Source organism: Carya illinoinensis, chromosome 9, assembly GCF_018687715.1.
Source record: "Carya illinoinensis cultivar Pawnee chromosome 9, C.illinoinensisPawnee_v1, whole genome shotgun sequence".
In the NCBI taxonomy this organism is placed as follows: Eukaryota; Viridiplantae; Streptophyta; class Magnoliopsida; order Fagales; family Juglandaceae; genus Carya; species Carya illinoinensis.
Window position 1 is genome coordinate 19,998,539 of NC_056760.1, and position 23,472 is coordinate 20,022,010.

The window sequence follows — 23,472 nt, forward strand, 5'->3', positions numbered from 1 at the left end:
AAGACTAGACTTCTATCGGCTAGAGGCAAACTTATTCTCTTGAAACATGTTCTATCTAGTTTGCCAATTTATCTACTATTTGTTCTACAAGTTCTGAAGTTGGCTTTGAGGCACTATTAACCGAATACTTAGCACATTTTTTTGGAGAGAATTAGATGGTTGGCCCAAAAAGAAAAGGTGTGCCTAGAACACAATTTGTAAGCCAATAAATGAAGGTAGCCTAGGCCTTCGGGACCTTGAGGAGGTTAAAAAATACTACACATGAAGTTTTCATGGAAAATCATTAAAGATAACTCTCTTTGGGCACAATTCTTTAGGCAAAATATGTAAAGGAAAATCATCTATCTTTTCTTCATAAAACAAAAGGAACTTGGTTTTGGAAAATGGTTATGAAGCAAATTCTGAATGTGTTGTAGCAAGGACAGTATGTGAAGGTAATGTGTCATTTTGGTTCGACTCATGGGCTGGAGAAGGTCCCTTAATAGACTCTTTACATCTCACGGAACTCACTGGGCTGAAGGTTTGTGATTATAAATTCGCTAATGAGTGGGACCTTCACCTCCTGGAGAGTTTGGTGGGAGTGGAAAAAATAGAGGAGATCATTGAAGAAATTTAAAAATTCATGAGAGGGGAAGGACCTGCTAGTATGGACCCTTACCATAGATGGGAAATTCACGGTTTGTAGCGCATGAGATTGCCTACGATTGAAGTCTCCCAAGACACCATGGTTGGTGTGGGTATGGCCTGAGTTCTTACCAAAGAAGATGTTGATAATGGCCTAGAAAGCATGGAACAACAGCCTTAGTGTCGATGACAGACTTATGAGGATTAGGATTACAGTGGTGTCTAAGTGCTATTGTTGTACTGGAGGAGGCTATGAGGACATCAATCATGTCCTATATGCTGGAGAATTCACTCAATAGATATGGAGAAATTGTGCTTAGTCCTTCGGCATCCCGTTTTGGGAGTATATCACATGGAAAGAAAACATGAAGCTATGGTTTAGGTGTGCATCTAGGTCCTCTCAAATGGGGGTAATATTGGGAACCCTTCCTATTATTATAACGTGGAAGCTATGGTCAAGGAGGTGTAGATCACGCATGGAGGGTCACCTAGAAATGCTAGAAGAAGTATGGCATGTGGTTCGGTTATGGTTGACAAGAATAATGAAAGAATCTAAAAACTTTCAGAAGCTTGCAATTGGAGATCAGGAAACGTTGAGGACCCTGAATATTATAGTGCTTCATGTGAAACCAAAACTAATCCAAGTGATCAGATGGACGAAGCCGTAACAAGGAAAATTCAAGTTAAATACGGATCGATGGATGTAGTTCGAATAACCCAGGGGACTCTGGTGCAAGAGCTCTCCTTCATGATGATCAGGGCAATGTAGTCTTTGCATTCTTTGTAAATTTGGGAAACAGTAGCAGTACTGTAGCATAAACTAAAGCCATTCTCCATGAGCTAAAGTTGTGTCAAGAATGAAAGATACGAGGAGTGGTAGTTGAATCTGACTCTTTGATGGTGGTTTGGTGGGTTAGCAGTGATAAGTGTAGAGTGTGGTACCTTTAAGAATTTTGGGACGAAATTTTGAGATTCATTAGAGAAGGGGAACGCTCAATTCAGCATGTATTTCGGGAAGGAAATGCCCCTACTAACTACTTGGCAAAACATGGTGCTCAGGGACATGATCAACTTTAGCACAACACCTTACAGCTCCCTATGACGCTCCAAGGACTTACTCACACGGATAAGCTAAATCTTCCATATTTACGTATTCGATAGGAATTGCATTTGTGGTAATATTGGATAATTTTATTTTGGTACCAATGTGATAAAGTAGTTGACATTTGTCGGAGCTTTTTGATTTTGTTCTAGTGTGGGTCTTATATTATGGTATTCCTCTGCCATAAGTGATGTTGGCTTCACTCAATAAAGGGACGTGCCATCCTCTCTCTTTTTTTAAAAAAATCAAAATAAAAATAAAAGTCTTAAGCCTCTCTCAGCATAAGTACTAATCATAGTACATAACCATTCTCCTAAATGATACTCAACCATGTCCAAATATTTATCACGATTGGCACATGATATTCAACAGCAAATGGAGCAGCGCTTCTTCTATCATTAATTGTAATCACCCACATTGATATGAAACATTTTAAATATCATTCTTATGGTAACCACTTAAATGAAAATACTACTAAAAATCTAATTCGATGTAAATTAAATGAGAAATATATAGCAAGTCCAAGGTACAATAAAAGAAAGAAACAACGTACAAATGAACAAAAATTATCTCAATAAATGTTTCAAAACATAAATTATATAGAAAACAAACCCCTTTCACTCTCACAAGTCTCTAGTGCATGCCAACACTAAATAATTAAGGTTAAACAATATATGATGATGAAAATAATTAAATAATTATGTTGATATACATAATGAGCAATATTTGAACATGATCATCATGCCAGAAAATAAATATTGTTTTTGTATCTGCATGAACATGCATGTCTCATTAATTAATATATATCTGTGAAACCAGAAAACTTTACAATCCAATGTGTGTGTGTGCCTAAGTATATCCATATATTGCTTTTAGCTGTGCATATTGAATGGAAGATCAGTAGGTGATGATAGGTAGAGAAAAAAGCATTATCGCCGAGTACAATATTCTTTAATTTGTTAACATCTCTAAATATCACTACTAATCACCAAGATGTAAGAGCCGGAATGCTTTGTTCATTCCTGAAGAAATTAGTAGGATCGATCATAGTCTTCACATGAACCAACCTGTTAAAGTTGCTCTTGAAATATTTAGTACCCCATATACTTGCCCGTCTATAGCTTGTCTTGCCCTTTTTATTATTTTTTCCTATGTCAAGGTCCCTATAATTCATATATGCAGCTCTTGGAGATTTTGAAACATGGGCAGCCATGTAACTGTACAGCCTCCTTATCCAACTTATATGCCGCTCAGTTGCTGCAATTCCTTCTTCTTCCCAATACACCAAGTATTGGATTTTGTAGATATTACCAGCTCTATGGGGAAAAGGAATTGCAGACTCCGAAATTTCACTCATTTTCTCCCCATAGGGAGTGAAGATCAATAATGCTGTTTCTGCCTCTTTCTCATAAAATCTCTCCCAAATCCCTTCCAAGCCAACTTCGGAAATCGGTTCCATCACATAATCAGATTTTGCTTTGAAAATAGGTCTTATTAGAGGAGTTCTGTTTAGTAGAACATTAAGGGATTCGCCACTTGGAAATCCGCCAAAGTATAGGACTGATTCAATCCAACTCATTTCAGTGCAATCCTCTCTTACCAAACCCAGTTCAGGAAAGCTCTCTTGCATCAATGAAAGGAGATTATCTATCCCTCCGAGATACAAGGAATTAAATGAAGCTTGTATTGTCCTCCTCCCTTCTTGGCTAGAATTGGCACTAGTTAACACGACACGAATAAATAGATCTTCATGAACTTTGTCTGCAACATGTTGCCACCAATAAACAAGCTTGGTTGCATTTTGTTCCAAGTTCCTATTAACTGTGAATACAGTCACAGTTGATGGAACATGAACCAGCTTGATTTTCCATGCAACAATGATTCCAAAACTGGACCCTCCACCTCCTCGAATAGCCCAAAACAAATCTTCCCCCATGGATTTTCTGTCAAGGATTCTACCCTTGACAACAATCATTTGCGCGTCAATAATATTATCTGCAGCAAGGCCATATTTGCGCATCAAGGTGCCATATCCTCCACCACTGAAGTGTCCACCAATGCCCACAGTCGGGCAAAGTCCCTCTGGAAAGCCAAACTTTATACTTTTCTCAGCAATCCCATAATAAACTTCACCAATAATGGCACCAGATTCAACCCAAGCGGTGCCATTTTCTGCATCAACACTGATTGATCGAAGATTTATCATATCAATTATGAGAAATGGAACATCAGATACATAAGAAAGGCCCTCATAATCATGGCCACCGCTTCTAACTCTAATTTGCAGGCCATGCTTTTGGGAACAATTAATGGCTGATTGAATTTGGGAGACATGCAATGGCGTAATAATGACTAGAGGTTTCGGGGTGGCAGGTGTTGAGAATCTAGGATTTTGTATGGAGAATTCCAATATAGATGAATATGAGGAATTGGCAGGGGTGTAAATGACTTGAGAAATTGAGGAGGTGGAGTTTCCAGCATGAAGGGTCAGGCATTGAAGGAAGTCTTCATGAGTGTGAGCCGAAGTTGCCCATAAAAATGAGAGAAGAAGAGTAATAACAAATGGAATAAGCACTGAAGAGCTACCGGGCTTCATTTTTGTTTGTGTTTCTGCGCTAAAACAGGATGCGAGCTTCCTTATTTATATGTTGTGTTTGAGACTTGGAAATGTACGTGAACGTTACGGCGGAAACATCTTTTGCATTTTGTATTTTTTTAGGTTAATTTGCAGACCATTCTAACATCCAGATTGAAGAGATGAATCGCCACAAGAAATTAAATAGGAAGAGTGAAAATTCGAAGCTAGCGTCTGCAAGTAGTAAAGTTCAATATTTTGCACGGCAGCTTGATAATATTGAACTTTGACCATGCAACATGTCATGACTTTTCTTCACCAAATTTCATTGGTGTAAATTTTGGACTCTTCTACATTCATATATATATATATATATATATATGTACACACGAATACATATCAATGGATAGACACACACACACACACGTATATATATATTATTTATAGTGTGGATATAATATATATTATATCAATAATAATCTACTTAAAAATTTAATTAATTTTATAAGAAATAATAATTGCAGTTGTGATTGCATAAGCGCCACGCAATCATTTAAAAAAAAATAAATAAATATGAGATCTACATAAAAATAAATAAATTTTTAATAATGAACCCCACTATTTTTCAAAGAGACTACATGGCGCCTGCACATTCCACAATAGTATATATGTAGCAATACTCTAATTTTAAAATTATTCTCGTGCCGCCTTTTGTTTAAGTAGAAGCTACTTTAATATATTTCAATTGGCAATGCTTTTAGAATTCTAGATAGTAAAATATATACCCTCTTGTACTATAGACACATAGAGCTCCGATTTTTATCTAAAATTATTTTTGTATATATCAAATAAGGCATCTAATCATTTATTTTAATCGCAATAATAAATTTATCCATTGAAATATGGACAATGATTGTGGAGTTTTTCCACCATCTGCTGCCCATATGTCAAAGTTTTGTTGAAAATTGGGAAGCATTAATTTGTTAGCGGCACGCTTCCTTTGACCGGCAATTGTCTGAGAGTGTATACAGAGAAAGTCTCAGAGCTAGCTGGTTAGTGATGTAATTGAGTATCATTAATTCATAACATGCAACCAAACCAACAGATCAAAATCTATAATTCATGTAAATGCAAACTATATAAATGGAACATGAACATGTCACAATATATATATATATTTATATATGCATCTACATACATGCATATATGCCTCAATTTGTGGAACTTTTATTTTACAATGCACATAAAATATCGATATATCTGGCCTTTATGATATGTGCTTATTAATTAAATGCAATAATAGGTAAAACGAGATAGAGAGACGATTTATTGTTGAGTACAATATCTTCTGTAATTAAGCATCAACTAGCTTTAAAATCACCTCTCACTAGGATGAAAGAGCCAGGATGCTTTGTTCATTCCTAAAGAAATTAGTGGGATCGACCATGGTCTTCACATAAACCAACCTGTTGAAGTTGCTCTTGAAATATTTAGTACCCCATGTACTTGCCCGTCTATAGCTTGTGTAGCCTTTGTTACTGTTTGTTCCTATGTCAAGGTCCCTATAATTGATGTATGCAGCTCTTGGAGATTTTGAAACGTAGGCAGCCATGTAACTATAAAGCCTTCTGATCCAACTTACATGCCTCTCGGATGCTGCAATTCCTTCTTCTTCCCAATACACCAAGTGTTGGATTTTGTAGATATTACCAACTCTATGTGGGAAAGGAATTGCAGATTCTGGGATTTCACTCATTCTTCCCCCATACGGACTCAAGATCAATTCTGCTTCCTCGGCCTCTTTTTGGTAAAATCTCTCCCAAATCCCTTCTAAGCCAACTTTTGGAATAGGTTCCATCACGTAGTCAGATTTTGCTTTGAAAAAAGTTGGTCTTGTTAGAGGAGTCCTGCTTAGTAGTACATCTAAGGATTCGCCACTTGGAAATCCAGCGAAGTAGAGGGTAGATTCAATCCAACTCATTTCAGAGCAATCTTCTCTTACCAAACCCAGTTCAGGGAAGCTCTCTTGCATCAATGAAAGGAGATTATCTATCCCTCCGAGATACAAGGAATTAAATGAAGCTTGTATTGTTCTCCTCCCTTCTTGGCTAGAATTGGCAGCACTTAAGATGACACGAATGAATAGGTCTTCATCAAGCTTGTCTGCAACATATTGCCACCGATGAACCAGCTTGGTTGCATTTTGTTCCAAGTTCCTCTTAACTGTGAATACAGTCACAGTTGATGGAACATGAACAAGCTTGATTTTCCACGCAACAATGACTCCAAAGCTGGCCCCTCCACCTCCTCGAATGGCCCAAAATAGATCTTCTCCCATGGATTCTCTATCAAGGATTCTGCCTTCAACATCAATCATTTGGGCGTCAACAATATTATCTGCAGCAAGGCCATATTTTCGCAACAAGGTGCCGTACCCTCCCCCACTGAAGTGTCCACCAACACCCACAGTCGGGCAAATTCCCGCGGGAAAGCCAAAGTTTCTACTTTTCTCGGCAATCCTATAGTATACTTCACCGATAATGGCACCGGCTTCTACCCATGCAGTGCCATTTTCTACATCAACATTGATTGAACGAAGATTTATCAGATCGATTATGACAAATGGAACATAAGAAACATAAGAAAGGCCCTCATAATCATGACCACCGCTTCTAACTCTTATTTGCATGCCATGTTTTTCGGAACACTTAATGGTTGCTTGAATTTGGGAAACATGTGATGGCGTAACAATGACTAGAGGTTTCGGGATGGCAGGTGTTGAGAATCTAGGATTTTGTATGGAGAATTCCAATATAGATGAATATGAGGAATTGGCAGGGGTGTAAATGACTTGAGAACTTGAGGAGGTGGAGTTTCCAGCATGAAGGGTTAGGCATTGAAGGAAGTCTTCGTGGGTATGAGCCGAAGTTGCCCACAAAAATGAGATCAAAAGAAGAGTAATAACAAATGGATTATTAAGAACTGAAGAGCTAACGGGCTTCATTTTTGTTAGTGGTTCTGTGCTAAAAACAGGATGCGAGCTTCCTTATTTATAGTGTTATGAGGAGATATATACGTACTTTGTTGAATACTTGGAAATTAATGTGAAAACTGTACGTACAATGGTGCTAGCTTATAACAGCTGTTGCATCTAATGTACATATTTTGTATCTTTGCAGGAAACCATTCCATCCTGCATCCAGCTGATAGGCCATGGAGAGATCATGAATTCCCACAGGAAATTTCTTACATAGAAAATTAAAGAGAACATACTTTGACAAATTGCATGGCGATTTGACAACATAGAACTTTGACAAACTTAATTGTCATGAGTACGTACTTTTCTTCAGCAATTTAATAGTCTTGCATGCAGGCATGCATGCATGCATGCATGGGGTTAATTAATTTTGGACTCTTCGATATATATATCGACCTGCGTGATCATGTTTCAGATTTCACGACCGTAATGTCGGTTTATTTTTGCAAGGACATTATAGTTTAATATGGGGCCGTCACGAGCTTTACACTAATTACGAATAACCTTGCAGCTTGTACATGGAATTTTACATAATTGCCATGCGGGGGAACAGTCAAAGGGTCATCCTTCGAAAATGTCACGATCGATCTTCCCTATTTAATGAAGATTCTAAAAGGGACATTACCATCTTAATCTCAAACTAAACTGTAGTAAAAATAAGTTTAGAATAGTAATTAATTAATAAATCATTTTTTTGCTGAATTATCTGTTATTATTTACGATTATCATTCAAAGAGAACAATCTCTGCCTTTGCTAATTAGGACTTTGATGTTTGAAGTGTAATTATTTTGTGTGCATGGATCTTTATTTCACTTTCATCAATTTTATTAAAAGTTTGGAAAATGATAAATACATAACCCTTTTTACAATCATATTTTAAATAAATAAAATTTTTATAAAATTATTATAAAAATATTATTGCCATTCAAAAATAGCTTTATTTTAAAACATAATTATGAAAATGATTGTGTTAATATTGTTACTGAAATCAATGATCTGTTTTATCGCTTCTAGAATGCTTAAAAAAAGGGGGGGGAGGGGGGAGAGAAAGCTGTCATCTCAAAGCATTTTTACAAATTTTATATGTTTATATATATCATTTGAAGTTTCCATAATGCACTGATCATTAATCTCCATAAGGACCTTTCAAAGTTCTTTGAATTTTTCTTTAATTATAAGTTGCTTTAACTAAATTTATAAATTAAGCTACATATGAAGAATAATCAAAAGGCCGTTTTGTATAGTCAACGGTCAGAGGTTCTGAAATTTCATTTTCATATAAAGGGGAAAATTCCTGCCCATTATAGAAGCGTCTGACACGTATGCATGCCTAGTCCTTGACTGCTTGCTTGTTCCGCAATTCTTTCCAAGTATAGAAGGAAATTCAGAAATAAATAAATAAGTCAATAAGTTTCGGGTTTTTTAATATTTCAAATATTATATATATATTTATATATATTGGCATAATTCCATTGCAAAATCTTCTTGAAATAAGCAGTAATTCTTATATTATAAACATCTCTATCATATAAGAAAATAAGAAGTTCGTAGGGTCCACTGTATATTACTATATTATATATGGATTTATCGTAATTAATATATGCATTAAATTTATTTTTTAAATTAAATTATTTCATGTCAATGTTATTAAGCGTAGAAGTATTCAAATAAAGTTATTTGTAATCCACATCTTGTAGCTAGCCGAATAAAGTTTGACTTTTGAGAAATTCTGCCAACGCGCACATTTCACCACAAGAGGTTGGAGTTTTTGAGACAAAAGAAATTGTCTAAAAAAATTCAAATTTCGCTCCTAAAGGTTTTTGCAGGTGAACAAATTTCATTTATCTTTTGTCTCTGAAAGACTGTCTCAAAATAATTTTCATTTTTAAAACTCATTTTTAGAGACGAAATTGAACTGAACTAGTCGAAACCGTTCGAACGGAATTTTTTTTAGACAAAAAAATGTCGTCTAAAAAATCCATTCAAATGGGAACATTATTGTTCTTACCGACACTTCCGTTCGAACAATTTGCAATTTTCATTCGAACTAATAACTATATTTGATCATGTTCGAACGAATAGAGTGTTTGAACCAACAAATTTTTCAAGTGACTTTTGTTTGAACATAAATTATGTCCGATCGAACATACATTTGATTTTCAAAAATTCGCTATTCGAACAGGATTTTGCATAATAACGTTGTTCAAAAAAATATTTTATTATTCAAACAGATGTACAGACTGTATTTCACAAATATTGGTTGAATGAGTTTGTTTTTGTTTGAATGGGTCTATTTTTATTCAAATGAATGCATAAATGATAATTCACCATTCGAACGGATTATTTACCGTACCCATTCGAATGGCATTGATCAAACAAATAAAATTTTAATTAAAAATACCATACTAATATTACACAAATTGTCATAATTCAAACATCAATTATTCAAATGTTTGCAAACATCATAACTAAAGGCGAATAAAGAAAAAGTAAATGAATTATGATTGTGGTGGTGGTGGCGGCATAGAGTTTTAGGACATCATTGACTGGAACTATTCAAATATTTTTTAGTTATTCAATTCCAGCCTCTCTTATAATCTCACCTCTATATCTGTTGCTTGATCTAATCGGGTCAACAACTCTTTTTCTTTAGACCTCAATCGTCTTATCTCTCCCTCCAATTCTTTAGTTTTGTCGTCATTCAATCTGGCCCAAGAAAAGGAGGATGATGTTGAGGATGGTTTCACGCAATGTCCTAAGCCCCTCAAATATCTAGAGCGTGATCCAAGAACTTGAGAAAGGATTTGAGTATTGTTGACTAATGATTCATCAGATGGATCCGTAGTAGTTTCCTTAAGAGATATCATCTTGTCCTACAAAAGAAAAAATTAAAGTTAGTATAAGTAACAAAAACCATTTCTAGACAATGGAATTAAAGAAACTTAAAACTTTTATAATTTGCCTATGCTTTAGGACTGCTCCAAATGTTGTCATGACTTTTATGTGCTTTAGCATACAATTGAGTCAAATCATATTTAGCAGGACTTTCTTCATGCTGTAAAATAAAAATCTATATTAGAACTTAAATCAAAAAGTGTATATGTTAATATTTAACGGAGACTAGAATAACTTACCATTTTTTGTGATAAGCGATGAAAAGACTAAGAATCCGCATGATGATGTATAGTTAAATTTGATCTATTTACTTTGTTTACCTTACTCCGTTGCTAAAAAAAAGTATTATAAATATATGTTTAATACATCTATCATATACTATTAAAAAATGATAACAGTGAAATTACCTGATAAGCAGAATTTTCAAACATATCATAAATTTTCTCTCATTCGTTTGGTGGCATTGCTTGGAATGGACTTAGACACGCCTCTATTGTAGTACTGAATTTCTAATAGTGTACATGGCATCTACTTTTGTACCTCCAAAATGCATTCGACATCAGTTCCTCAACTGTTATTCGATCCTCTCACATGCCAAAATTAAGTTCAAATTCATCCTTTAAACAATTAGTATAAATACAAAGGTTTTTTAAATTAACATGTTATACAAAGTAGCTTATTACCATGAAGCGATTTTTTATGTGGTCTTTCACATCTTGGGAAACTTTAGCCTAGGAATATGTAGTCATCGGTGCATACGTGCAAATAAGCGTACCAATATAAGAAACAAGCCAAGCTGCCGAATCCTTGGAGCCACCGGTGTGATCATCAGTTATATCAACTTTAATTTTTACCACTTTCCTTACTTTTTCTATGCAAACACCCCTCGTAGTGCCTCTATCTCAGTGCTGGTTTACAGCAGCTATAAATATAATAATATTAGTATATATTTTAATTAAATTATTTTATTTTATGGATATACAGTGATCAAGTACCTTGTTTAGGGTTTGATGATGTTGGCCCACTATTGTTGGTAGGTGAACCACACGGGGAATTGGTAAGGATGGGGATGGTTCACGTGTTTTTTTGCATTTGGAAGTCATATCTGTTTGAAATTATAATAAAGTATTATTCAAACAATGTACATTATGGATTTTTATAAGAATTATACCTACACAAATATCTATTTGAAATCAGTCTGTATCACCTTTGCTGGACTAGTCGCTCTCATCCTCAGTAGATACTTCAGCTGATTTATCTTTCGACACTTCACATTCAATTACTTCAGGTTGAACATCTTCTCTGTGCAATGGGACCATGTCATAATTGTTTAAATTAACAAATAGATTAATGCCTGATTAATTTTCTTGATATGCTTCTTCATGGTCTAGATTATCAACTTCTTCATGTGGTTCGTTTGTCTCTGGAATGTAATCATATACATTTCTTAGTGCAAACTTCTCAACTACCCACCATGGAATTCCATACTCCGGATCATCTAAATAAAAAACTTGATTTGCTTAGCAAGCGAGAATGAAAGGATCGTCCTCATACCATTTGTGAGATGTATTGACACTCACAAAATATTCATCATTATGCACTCCCAACCTAAGATTTGAGACATCCCACCAATTATATTTAAATAACTAGACCATATATTTCTCCACATACTTTAACGCTACGATATCTTCCACAATTCTATAAAAATCAATATTATCATCCACATGGATTCCTTCGACTACAACCCAACAATTTTGAGTTTTATTATATCATTCTCTGTCTGCTGTGTGAAATTTATATCTACACACCAAACATCCTGAATATTGGATGGCCTACTTTGACGGACCACATGCCAAAGCATACACTTTTGGTGAGATTTCACTTAAATTTTCACTATATTTTGATACAACCTATATCAATAAATATTATTATAGTTATATCAATCAGATATAAATATGGTGACATGCAAGCTATAAAGTTCAAAAAAATTGTGCATGTATTTTTTAGTAATACTGTATGTTCAAACCATGAGGCAAATTCTTCTTCCTGTGTCTTTTATACGTCAGTTACACCATTCGTGCAAAGTAGTTGTATATATTCGCTACACATGTTAATGTGAACTATTAATTTGTATCAAGTTATACTATATTATTATACATGCACTTAAAAATACTATTGATTTAGATGATCATCACTAACTTCAAATAGTGGTCAATCTCTTTGCAGTTATTCAAGACATACCAATGAGCTTTTTCAAACTCTCACCCACATAAGTCATATCCCTCTTATGCCCCTATGGGATGTACTTTCTGGGAAAACACAGTAAATACTGACGAAACTCCCATTTGTCCATTTTCATAATTTCGATCCGGTCTCGTAAATCTATTGTCAACTTCATGAAAATATATTGAACAAAATATATGCCACTCATTATCAATGTATGACTTTGCGGTCAATCCTTCTGGACAAGCCTTATTCCCTACAGATTGTTTAAGTTTTTTCAAAAACTGTTCAATAGGATACATCCATCTATACTGAATGGTGGCCAACAACTAAAGCCTCACGAGGTAGGTGCACAAGCAAATGAACCATTACATCAAAAAATGAAGGCGAATACAAACTCTCCAACTTGCACAATATCATTGCAATGTCAATTTTCATTTTCAATAAGGCATCAACTTTCAACGTTTTACTACAAATACCCCTGAAAAATCGCCCTAATTTTGTGAGATTTGTACGAACATCTTGAGTAAGCTTTCCGTGCGCACCAACTGGCAAGAATCGTTGCAAAAATATATGGTAGTCATGACTTTTAAGACCATTTATCTTCCAATCATGAGTTCGGGCACATCTTGACATATTCGAAGCATAACCATCGGATAATTTAATTGTCATAAAGCAGTCACAAAATTTCTTTTTCTCATCACTGGAAAGTGTATACCATCCAAGGGCATATAGGCTGATGAACCATTATCTTGCAAATGCAACTTCGATCTTATTTCCAACTCCTTCAAATCTTTATGAGAGTTAGCTGTATTTTTTGTCTTCCATTGTATTGACATCAGAGTGTCCAAAATATTCTCACATATATTTTTTTTCAATATGCATAACGTTTAGATTGTGGTGCAGTGTCAAGGTAAACTAGTATGGCAACTCAAAGAAAATATTTTTTTTTTGTCTAATTCAATTACACTGCTTGTCGTTTCCTCTTTTGAGCTCTTGCATCCTTCTCAAATCTGTTTCCTAGAACATCTTCCAATTGTGTGAGAATATCACTACCAGAATATTCTAGTGGTGATGACCTGTGCTCAACTCTTCTATCAAATATTGCTCTATTTGAATGCCATCTATGATCATGAGGTAGATATTGAGGTGTCTTATGAAACATAATATCTGGCCATTTGTTAGCCACTAAGACTGTGTATATTTGTTACAAACAGGACAAGCCATTTTACCTTATTTGCTCCACTCAAACAAGTTCCCTTATGCTGGAAAATCATTTATTGTCCTAAATACTGCAGCATGCATCTTGAATTCACACGACAAGGCCGCATAATATGTACTGACATCCTGTGTGACGCCCCCAACTTCCATGTACGGACACGTGGAAATCAAGGCGTTGGGATGACAACACGGGTCATGTATCACATCGCTAAGTGCTAAGTGTGTGTACATGCAACACTTATACAACAAAAATAACGCAGTGGTTAATAAAAGTTATTCAACTAAATACCAGAAATTTAAATACAAATTTAAAACCAGTCTAGCTTAAACACAAGTATACCAAAAATATTACAAGTTCCAGTAACATCGTAAATCCAAAATACATAATTTAAAGACAGGGAAAATAATTTCCAAATAATAACTAAGAGCACCATTCAATCCTCCGGCGGAGCTGCCTCCTCGAGCTCAGCCTCCTCGTCCTCAGCATCAAAATCTTTGGTACCAAAGACGCTACTGCAGGTAAGTAATAACCATAGCAAACCTCAAGATAAAAATATATTTATACAATAAAAAAATGCATGAATATAATGCCATATGCATGAGACTCCAAAAATTATCATTTCCTTGAAAAAGACTAATTTTCCACACACGCCAAAAATCGCATTTGGCTCAAAACATTTCCTAGAAATGGCCCAATATCCATTATCAAAACCGATTTCCAATTTTAGCCGTATGCACCATGGTCTCCCCTAAGGACCATCCGCACACCCTAATTCCCTCCCTCACACCATGCGTAACGACCATGCATGTGATTTCGTAATGAGCGATGCCCAGTTTCATGCCCAGCATGTAAGTAGCCAGGAATTCTCTAGCCCCCACCAGTAGAGGGGCCGCGGAGTTGGCACGAGAGCGTTACCATCCTGTCCGATCCCGTAGTCATCCAGCGACAAGCCAAGGGACATCACTTAGTATATTGCGCTCTCGAGTGAAGGGAATGAGGTCCAACAAATTGGTGGGTTTAGGTCCAACAAATGAAGGGAATGAGGAATAAAAGAGCCCAGTTCGAAATACAAAAACCTAAGAAATAAAAAGGCACAATAAAATAAATAAAAGGTGAGTAAAAACACTACAACTCAATATTAATAAAATAAAATAGTTAAAGTTCAACAATAGAATTTTTAAAGCTAAAGAGTAATTTAAATGCAGATCAATAATTAATAACAGGAAAGCATAATAAAATAAATTACAAAACTTAAAATAAATCCAACAAATAACACATTAAATTTAAAACAAGAGAGCCATAAGTTGTAATAAATTAAATAATTTTTCAATAAAAATACACGTAAAAACAAGGTATCACACCCTGTTCCCACAACTTTTTGAACTCAGCCATCATTGGCTGTAGATATACATCTATTTCATTCCCTGGTAACCTTGGCCTTGGGATCAGTAGAGTCATCATAAAATAAGGTTCCTTCATAGCAGCATATCAGTGTCCTTTGTAGAAATACAACAAATAGACATAATATAGAACAGCTTGACAGTTAATGACAACTTGCTATGATGGGTGCACCCTTCGTACAATTATCGTTGTGCATCCTCCCACAGTCTTCCAAAGTTTTCGTTTCCCTCAAATAATTGTGCAAATGTTCCTTCTTCATCCCTCGCACCAAATATGCCTAGGCCAAGATCCCCTAACATCTCAGTCATATCCATTCCATTATCATTACTATTATCTAAAACATTTATGTCATCTATATGAATCTCGTTGCATTCATCCATCTGATTGAACTGACTGTCAAATCTAACTACTTTAGGAAATGGTTCGTCATGTAAGACCCAATATGAGTATTTAGAGTCGATTCCATTTACGAATAAATGATCCTCCACTATGCCAAATTATATGAACTAAGATATTTTCACTTCTTGTACGAGCATTTTATAAATCCTTGACTGTCAACACTCATGCAAGCAAATTCTACAAAATACTTCACCCCTTGTGCATACACCTTATAGTCTCAACGAAATGTATCTCCCAACAACATCCAACTCTTATTCATCTATAAAAAAATCCAATTCAGGAGATAAACACTATCAAGAGTATATTACAATATACGTGTTTAATTACCATATATTTTTAAGGTAATTGGTCATATCCCATTCGAGAGACTATCATCGATATCACATATATACTCAATCCAAAATTCGTATATTAGTAAAAATTTCAGCAGCATTTCCGTACAATTTTCGAAGTATGCTAGTCACGATAAGTCGTCGACCCTATTCGTAGGCCGGGAAACTTACGAACCACATACCCAAAGAATGTAAAATAATGCTAAACCAAAATTTTAATTGACTAACACAAGAGTTTTAACTGAATATATATGCCATATAGATGATAGAATCCCAAATTATCTACTTTGGACAATTCAAGAGTTGTACCCAAATATTCTTTAAGAGAATATTTAGCCACAACTCTCGAACGGGTTTAAGATTTAACTGCATGTAAAAATAACTCTAAAATCCAGCAGCTAAGTAGTAAACCAACCATCTTCTAAATCACAAATACCTTGTTATAATCACATTCTAAAACACAAATACATTGCAAAATTATATTACAAATCATTTATATTATTATTATTATTATTTTATATAAGTATATTTTAAGTACAAATAATTCTTATGTTTATTATTATTTAAGTATTAATAATTTTAATTAGAGTGCACAGATGTTTTGATCCCGTTCGAACAAATTTTAATATGTTTGAACAGAATTCTGTTCAAGTAAGAATTTTGTTCAAATTGTGTTGGTCCTATTCGAACTAAATTTATAGTGTTCGAACGGGACCAACCCAAAAACTAGTCACAAAACAAAGCAAAAAACTAAACCACAAAACCCAATTTTCACATACATACTGCTAAACTAGCTGCATATTTTAATAGAACACATTGCATATGAGATTACACAAACACAGTTATACCTAAATATGAATATTAAATAAAACTTAGAAAACTATTATACTTACCTCAAATTTTTGCAATTCAATAAAATATGAATCCATAATACCTATATATGCACAAAACACATTAAACCTCTCTTCTCCCTCAAGAATAAATGTAATAAACATCAATAAATGTCTACTTGAAAATCGGAATAAAAAATAACAAATAAAAACACATACCTCTTGGTGCACCTCTCTTCTCTTTCACTATCAATGTTCCTCTCTCTCTCTCTCTCTCTCTCTCTCTCTCTCTCTCTCTCTCTCTCCACAACACTCTCTCAAAGTCGTCTAGAACTCTTTCTTTTTCTCAAACTTTAATCCAAGTGAAAATGAAATGAAGGGACAAACTTAAGAATTTGTGAAGTTCCGTTCGAACGGATATTTTAGTAGTTCGAACCCGAAAATCAACAAACCGCAAAATTTCCCACAAAATATTTTCTGTTTGAACAAACGTTATTTCATGTTCAAACAAAAAAATCAAAATATTCCCCAGCATATTGTGATTATGTGGCGCGAAGTTTCCTTCCAAACAAAAAAAGCAGTTCGAATAGACTTTATCTCTATTCGAACGGATGCGAAATTAGTTTAAATGGAGAAATTATAGCATTATATAAGGGTATATAATACACTGTATATATTTTTATTAATATATATTAAAACTATATACACTATATAATACTAAGTGTCACTACTAGTATAATACTAAGTTACTTATAAGTCTATAATACTAAGTATCACTAATAGTATAATGCTAAGTATTATAATAGTATTAATAGCATAAGTATATGATAACTAATAGTACTATAATACTTTATAATATATTCTAAGTACTTAGTATATTACTAATATACAATATAAGTATATTACATATAACTATACTAAGTATCACTATAGAATACACTTATAAGTATATTATATATATACTAGTTTAGTTAAGTATACTTTAATATATATAGTATACTTTACTATATACTATATATAGTTATCTAGTATATATTATATATACTATATTAAATATATACTAGTTAAAAAAAATTTATTAATACTAATATTAGTATTATATATCAGTATTAGTAATATAATTAATATTTTTTTACCTTTTGTACTTATATATATTTTAGTACTATTATATGTTTCGTTAGAATGAATACCTTGCGAGGTCGAACAAATACCCCTTTACTATAGTTTAAGTACATATAATATTTTATATAGTATATAGTACTTACTAATACATAGTTTATATTAACTTGAATAGTCATCATAACTTATAATTGCTATAGCTATATGGTAACTATATATAATACTTACACTATATATAGTAGCTTTATAATTAGGTGTATATTATATATACTAAGTACTTAGTATGTTATAGGTAATAGAATAAGTATATTACAAATAATATATTCAGTATATTAAATACAAGTATTATAATACTATTACTAATATTTTTTTTTATACTTTGTCATATTAGTATTATTATATATTAGTATTAGCAATATAAATAGAAATATATTAGTATAATTCCATTCAAATGGATTTAATTTTGTTCGAATGACATTTATTATTATAATATTATTTCGAACTATTTGTTGGCCATTCAAACGAGATGTCACATAGATAATATACCCAGTTTGAATAGACATGAACGAGACTGCCACTTATGAGAGAACCCAAACATTAATCTCCGCCGTAGATCTACCGTAACAAGCCCACATTCGAACTGGGACAAGGTATGCACTCAACCCTTCACATTATTAATTATCTATTGTTCATTTTTTCGTTCGAATGGGTTCTTTTTTTGGGGGGGGGGGGGGGTGTATGGATTTCGAATCCAAAATCCCCCTTTTTTCATGTTTTTTGACAAAATAACACCAAAATAATCAATAGAAATGATGGAACTTCACTCAATAATCATTTCTACTGATTAAAAAAAAGTATACCATCTAGATTAGGGATTTGAGTTTAGGGCTAAGTCGACTTAGCCATGTCTATTTCACTTGTTCCCGTTCGAACAAGTCATGTTTCTGTTCGAACAAATTATGTTGGTTTGAATGAACACACATTACCTATTTGAATAAACTACGGTGTTCATTCGAATAGGCAATTTGCCTAGTTCGAACTATGAAGTTACATTACATTGGTTAGTTCAAACAGAATATGTTTTGCTCGAACAAATTAGTTCAATTCAATACAATATATTATAGTTTTTCAATTATATAATAATAAATTTTTTAAATTATATTCTTACTTTCCTTGTGGTTAAATAGGATACTACTGGCATCTAGTAGAAGAAAATGTGCCAGAGATCAGACCGGCCAAAGTAGTGGAGCAGGTCTTACTTAGGAGACTTGGTCTATACTTGTCAAGCGAGAGATCATTTTGGCTAACTTTTGTGATCTTTCATGGGGGAGGGATAGAGCATACAGTCCATCATTATTGATTAGGAATGGACATCGATTTGTTAGCAGAGGTGGACTACATATCCATAGATGGTTGGTAATTTTTACCGTACCATTGGAGAGCAGGAAGGTGAATCTCTGTGCTACAGCTTAGCAGTTTGGGGAGTGACTATTACTTTCTCACCCAGCACTATTACCGAGTTCCGTGATCTCCCATGCATGGTCGGCGCATATCCTACAGCGATTGTTGCACGGATATCAAGTGCAGTGGTTACAGCATCTGATTCAGAAACACCGGCCACATCCTCATCGCCAGCTTGGATGACAATTTGGATGAGGATCTACCCAATGATGGTCTGACAGACGATCAGGTCCGCTAGCTTGTGTGAGACCCTTTGGCTCCTCCATATGATGGGAGTAAGGTGATTTGATAGCCTGACTGTATAGCATTTTCACTACAAAAAAAAGGAGTAGATTAGGCTATTTTTATTTCTGGCGACACTAAAATCGCCAGAAATAGTCATATTTTTATTTCAGCTGAAAGTTTGTGGCTATTTAGTACTATAACTGGAATTAAAGACGTTTTCTCGAGAGTTTTGCTTGCCGAAAATAGTCATGTCTTTCCATGTCATCTTAATAACTTATTACAGTGACATAAATTTGCCACAATTTCTTTCGCCTCTTCATTTGACTTGTTACCACGACTTATAGTCGCTGTAATAAGCCAATTTAAATCCCTCCCCTCCTCCCCCGACTTCCTCACTTTCCCCCTCTGTATCTCTCTGTTTCTCTCTACGAATACGATTTAGCATTCTCACACATTTTCTCTTCGACGCCAGTGAGTTTCTCTCTCTCTCTCTCTCTCTGGGTCGGTCTCTCTGTGTGTCGGTCTCTCTCTCTCTTTCTGATTTGGTAGCTACATTTTTCTCTCACTGTCTGTCATGGAGTCCACCATTTCTCTCCCTTTTCTCTTTGATTTTCTTTCCATTAGCTACATTTCCTTCGCATGAAAGCAATCGACTCCAGATTTCTGACAGATTTGTTTTATTGTTATTTTAATCAAGGGGTTTTCGATTTTAGTATTTGTAATCAAGGGATTTTAGGGGTGAACCTATAGATATACAATAATATTGGTTTGTATTCTCTCAAGTGAATTTTAAGAGAGTTGTTTACTGATGTTTGGGGTCATTTTCATATCAGTTGTATTTTTCCATCAAACAAATTCAAGGCCAACCTAAAGTTATTGAAATGAGTTTTTTATGTTGTAATAGTTGCAAAAGTTAAAATTCCAATTACGTCAATAGTAGATATTCTTTTAACTATTGTATCAAACTTACGGAGACCCGTCCATGGCCACCGAGAGATGACTGCAACAAACAGGTGAGTTTTGAATCTCGATAGGGAATATGAGTTACTTTTCCATCTGTTAGTTTAGAGATCACATGCAATAACAGACAGTAAACACTAGGGATTTTGCCTTAAAAAATCGTATTTGAGGGTGATAATGTAAATAGTACTAAATAAATAGAGGTACCGAAATTGCAAAAGCATAGACGTTTTGTTCAGAGAAAAAATATCTACTACTGTTTGAGTTGTGGCCAAGCAACATAATTCCTTTTTTATTATGTTTTCTTAAGCATTATATATATTTATACTTGTTTGTAGAAAAAAAAAAAAGTCTATAGAGGAGCTAAATGATGAGACAAATGGGAAATTACCTTCGACCATGTTTTACATTTTATCCTAAATTCATGAGGTTTTCAATTTTCCTGCAGTGGTTGAAGACATATACATGCGGAGGCAGCCATTACCCTCTATGGATGCCATATACTTCATCCAGCCATCCAAAGAGAAGTAATTATTCTCCTTTTGGTAACTGGTTGTAGATACTCATAGTGATAAATGAGCAGAATTACATAACTAATTCAATTATTATATTATTGATATGCCGAATTGCTATATCATGACTTGGGATTAATAAATAAATAATAAATCCTATGACACAAAAAGTACAGAGCAGATACTAAAAAAATATAAATATGGTCACTATTAATGTCAAATGCTAATAAATATATTAATGCATCTTTAGTCTTTTACCTGATCTATATATCTTGATGAGGAGGAGGAGGAGAGGAGAATGTAGGAAAGAAAATGGCAAATGTTGCATGAAGTTGATTAACCAACATGCTTTTGCATGTGTGAGTACTTGGATTTCAAGTTTAATGTAAGTACATTTGTCCTGTGTTTCTAGGTCACATGCATCTGTCCTGTGCTTCTGTGTAACATGCATGTGGGTTAACAGCACATTTGTATTCTGTGTGCAAGTATTGGAATTATTTTTGTAGAGTACCCTGCCACTCTCTGTCATGTGAATTTAAACAGGCTGTTGTGTTTCATAGCACAAGAGCATAGGTAGGGCCTTTCTTACTCTCTCTCTCTTTTGACTTTCTATTACCTATGATGCTTGTCATAATTTATTTTATTTCTCTCATGACATATTTTATTCATATTATTTCTAAGATAAAAGTTATATTGTAACTGATATTTTAGGTTTCTGTGTTTTTGTACAGCCCTGGTTTGTATGATGAGACTGATAGAATAATCGAGAAGATGAATTAGATTTCTCCTGTTCCTATCCACAGTATCTATTCTCCAAATGGGTTGGTTTGTTATGATGTCCATGGAGTGCTACTATCAAACTCGATCTGTGTATTTTGTATGTGCTTTGTGGGAAGTTATGTTATTATGTTGTAATAATGACCAACCAAACAATTGGAACATATTATGTATATGCGAGTTTGATAGTACACAGAGTATATGTTATTATGTATATGCGAACTTTATAAAGATGTTAACAAAAAGGGTAAATAAATAAATAAAATAAAAAATATCTTCTTCAACTTTTAAATTTTAATAATTTTGAACAGGGTGTGTTCTAAAAAGAACTGAGAGGGAGAGAGAGAAAGAGAGTGGCTCTCCATTTCATAAACTGAGGTCATATACAAATTCTCATTCTAAAACCTGGGTCTTGAAATCTAAAAATGCCAAATCATAGTTGAGAAAAGAAGAGTGGGACACCAGAGTTGATGGTATTGAGTTAGCGAGCTACACACAACTCTAGGTGTAGAATGAGACAAATATAGATACATACAATATTTATTAAGAATTCAATTTTGCCTAAAAAATCTGGTTGGACAGATTATAAATGTTTTAAAAAATCATGTTACGTACGTGTTTATATTTTTCCCCCTCAAGTCTAAGAAAAACCTAAGGAATTTAAGTTCAAAATTGTATGTATATCCTGACACTTCTAATAAACTGACATTAATATCTTATATATATGAGTCATGATCCTCTAAATATCATTAAAGTATGTCTATAAAATGATCATATTAATCATATATATATATATAAAATGATCATATTAATCTTATATATGCAAGCTTGGCCATACATGATTCATGTTGTTGCATGAACAACACATGATTACATTACATTCCCTTTTGAAATTGTACCCTTTCAAATAGCATCAAGTTTTGTCAACATTTTTATCGCATGGGGTGGTGGGTATATGCTTCTACATTTTTCAAGACCATTAGTTTTGCCCCTCCTTTTGGCAGAACCAGCGAAGCCACGTGAGCAAGTCTCTAAGAAAGAGATAGAAACTTTTAAATTTGGTATACTGATCCACAAGTAATATGTAATAATAATCTCAAAACATTTAATAACACATGAGAAAATAATAATAAAAAGGATACGAGTTATATTAAATAATATTACAACTTACAGTTGATGGACTTTACAGTCATTGATATTAATCTGAAACATTATTGTGAAAGGAACCTTGTTAGAGTTGAAGTCTTAAGGGCCTGTAGCCCAATTGCTTCTTATCTTGTGTTGTTTTATTGTTAAAAAAGGGATACTGTAGCAACCTCTTTAAAAATTAAGCTAGGTTTACGTCCTCCTACATGAGAGTATCTAATCATGCTTGTTTGGAGTAATTTTTTCTAATGACCTATCCATGCTTGTTTTTAGATGGATAAGAGTTGGATGCAAATCACTGATAAATTTAGATCTAGGGAATATGCTAAAGGAGTTAAGAAGTTTCTTACCTTGGTCTGGTCTCATGCTACAAGTGAGGCAAGGAGTTTCTTAACATGTTGGTTATTTTGATTTTTGAACTTAGTACCACCTTGTCGGAAGCGTGGGTGAGGAGAAGCAAAATGCACAGAATTTGAGAATGTGTGAAAATATGGAAAGATACCCTTGAGAATAAAGGACTGTGAAACTGCACCTTGTTGTGAAAATGCACTCATTTTTACTACAAGAATTACATGGTTAGTTAAGCATTATATGGACTTGAGTCATGCAAGTTGGCACAACGTACCAGCTA

At 34.1% G+C, this 23,472-nt stretch overlaps 2 protein-coding genes and 1 long non-coding RNA gene across 3 annotated transcripts; 1 reads left to right on the forward strand and 2 right to left on the reverse strand.

The window, feature by feature from the left end:
• Positions 1–2,497: 2,497 nt before the first annotated feature.
• On the reverse strand, positions 2,498–4,329 carry LOC122277248 (berberine bridge enzyme-like 18). The gene has a single exon (XM_043087186.1). It carries the CDS (start codon positions 4,320–4,322, stop codon positions 2,712–2,714), a length of 1,611 nt encoding a protein of 536 aa, XP_042943120.1. The 5' UTR covers positions 4,323–4,329; the 3' UTR covers positions 2,498–2,711.
• A 1,096-nt stretch (positions 4,330–5,425) lies between these two features.
• On the reverse strand, positions 5,426–7,318 carry LOC122277231 (berberine bridge enzyme-like 18). The gene has a single exon (XM_043087162.1). The coding sequence runs from the start codon at positions 7,303–7,305 to the stop codon at positions 5,689–5,691; it is 1,617 nt and encodes a 538-aa protein (XP_042943096.1). The 5' UTR covers positions 7,306–7,318; the 3' UTR covers positions 5,426–5,688.
• Positions 7,319–20,853: 13,535 nt separating this feature from the next.
• LOC122275871 lies at positions 20,854–21,909 on the forward strand. The gene is made up of 2 exons (XR_006228712.1): positions 20,854–20,933; positions 21,650–21,909. It is a non-coding gene; the product is annotated as an uncharacterized LOC122275871 (long non-coding RNA).
• Positions 21,910–23,472: the final 1,563 nt, after the last annotated feature.

Excerpts from the sequence above, each read along its gene's own strand:
- LOC122277248 (XM_043087186.1), bottom strand. The coding sequence starts at position 4,322 with ATGAAGCCCGGTAGCTCTTCAGTGCTTATTCCATTTGTTATTACTCTT.
- LOC122277231 (XM_043087162.1), bottom strand. The coding sequence starts at position 7,305 with ATGAAGCCCGTTAGCTCTTCAGTTCTTAATAATCCATTTGTTATTACT.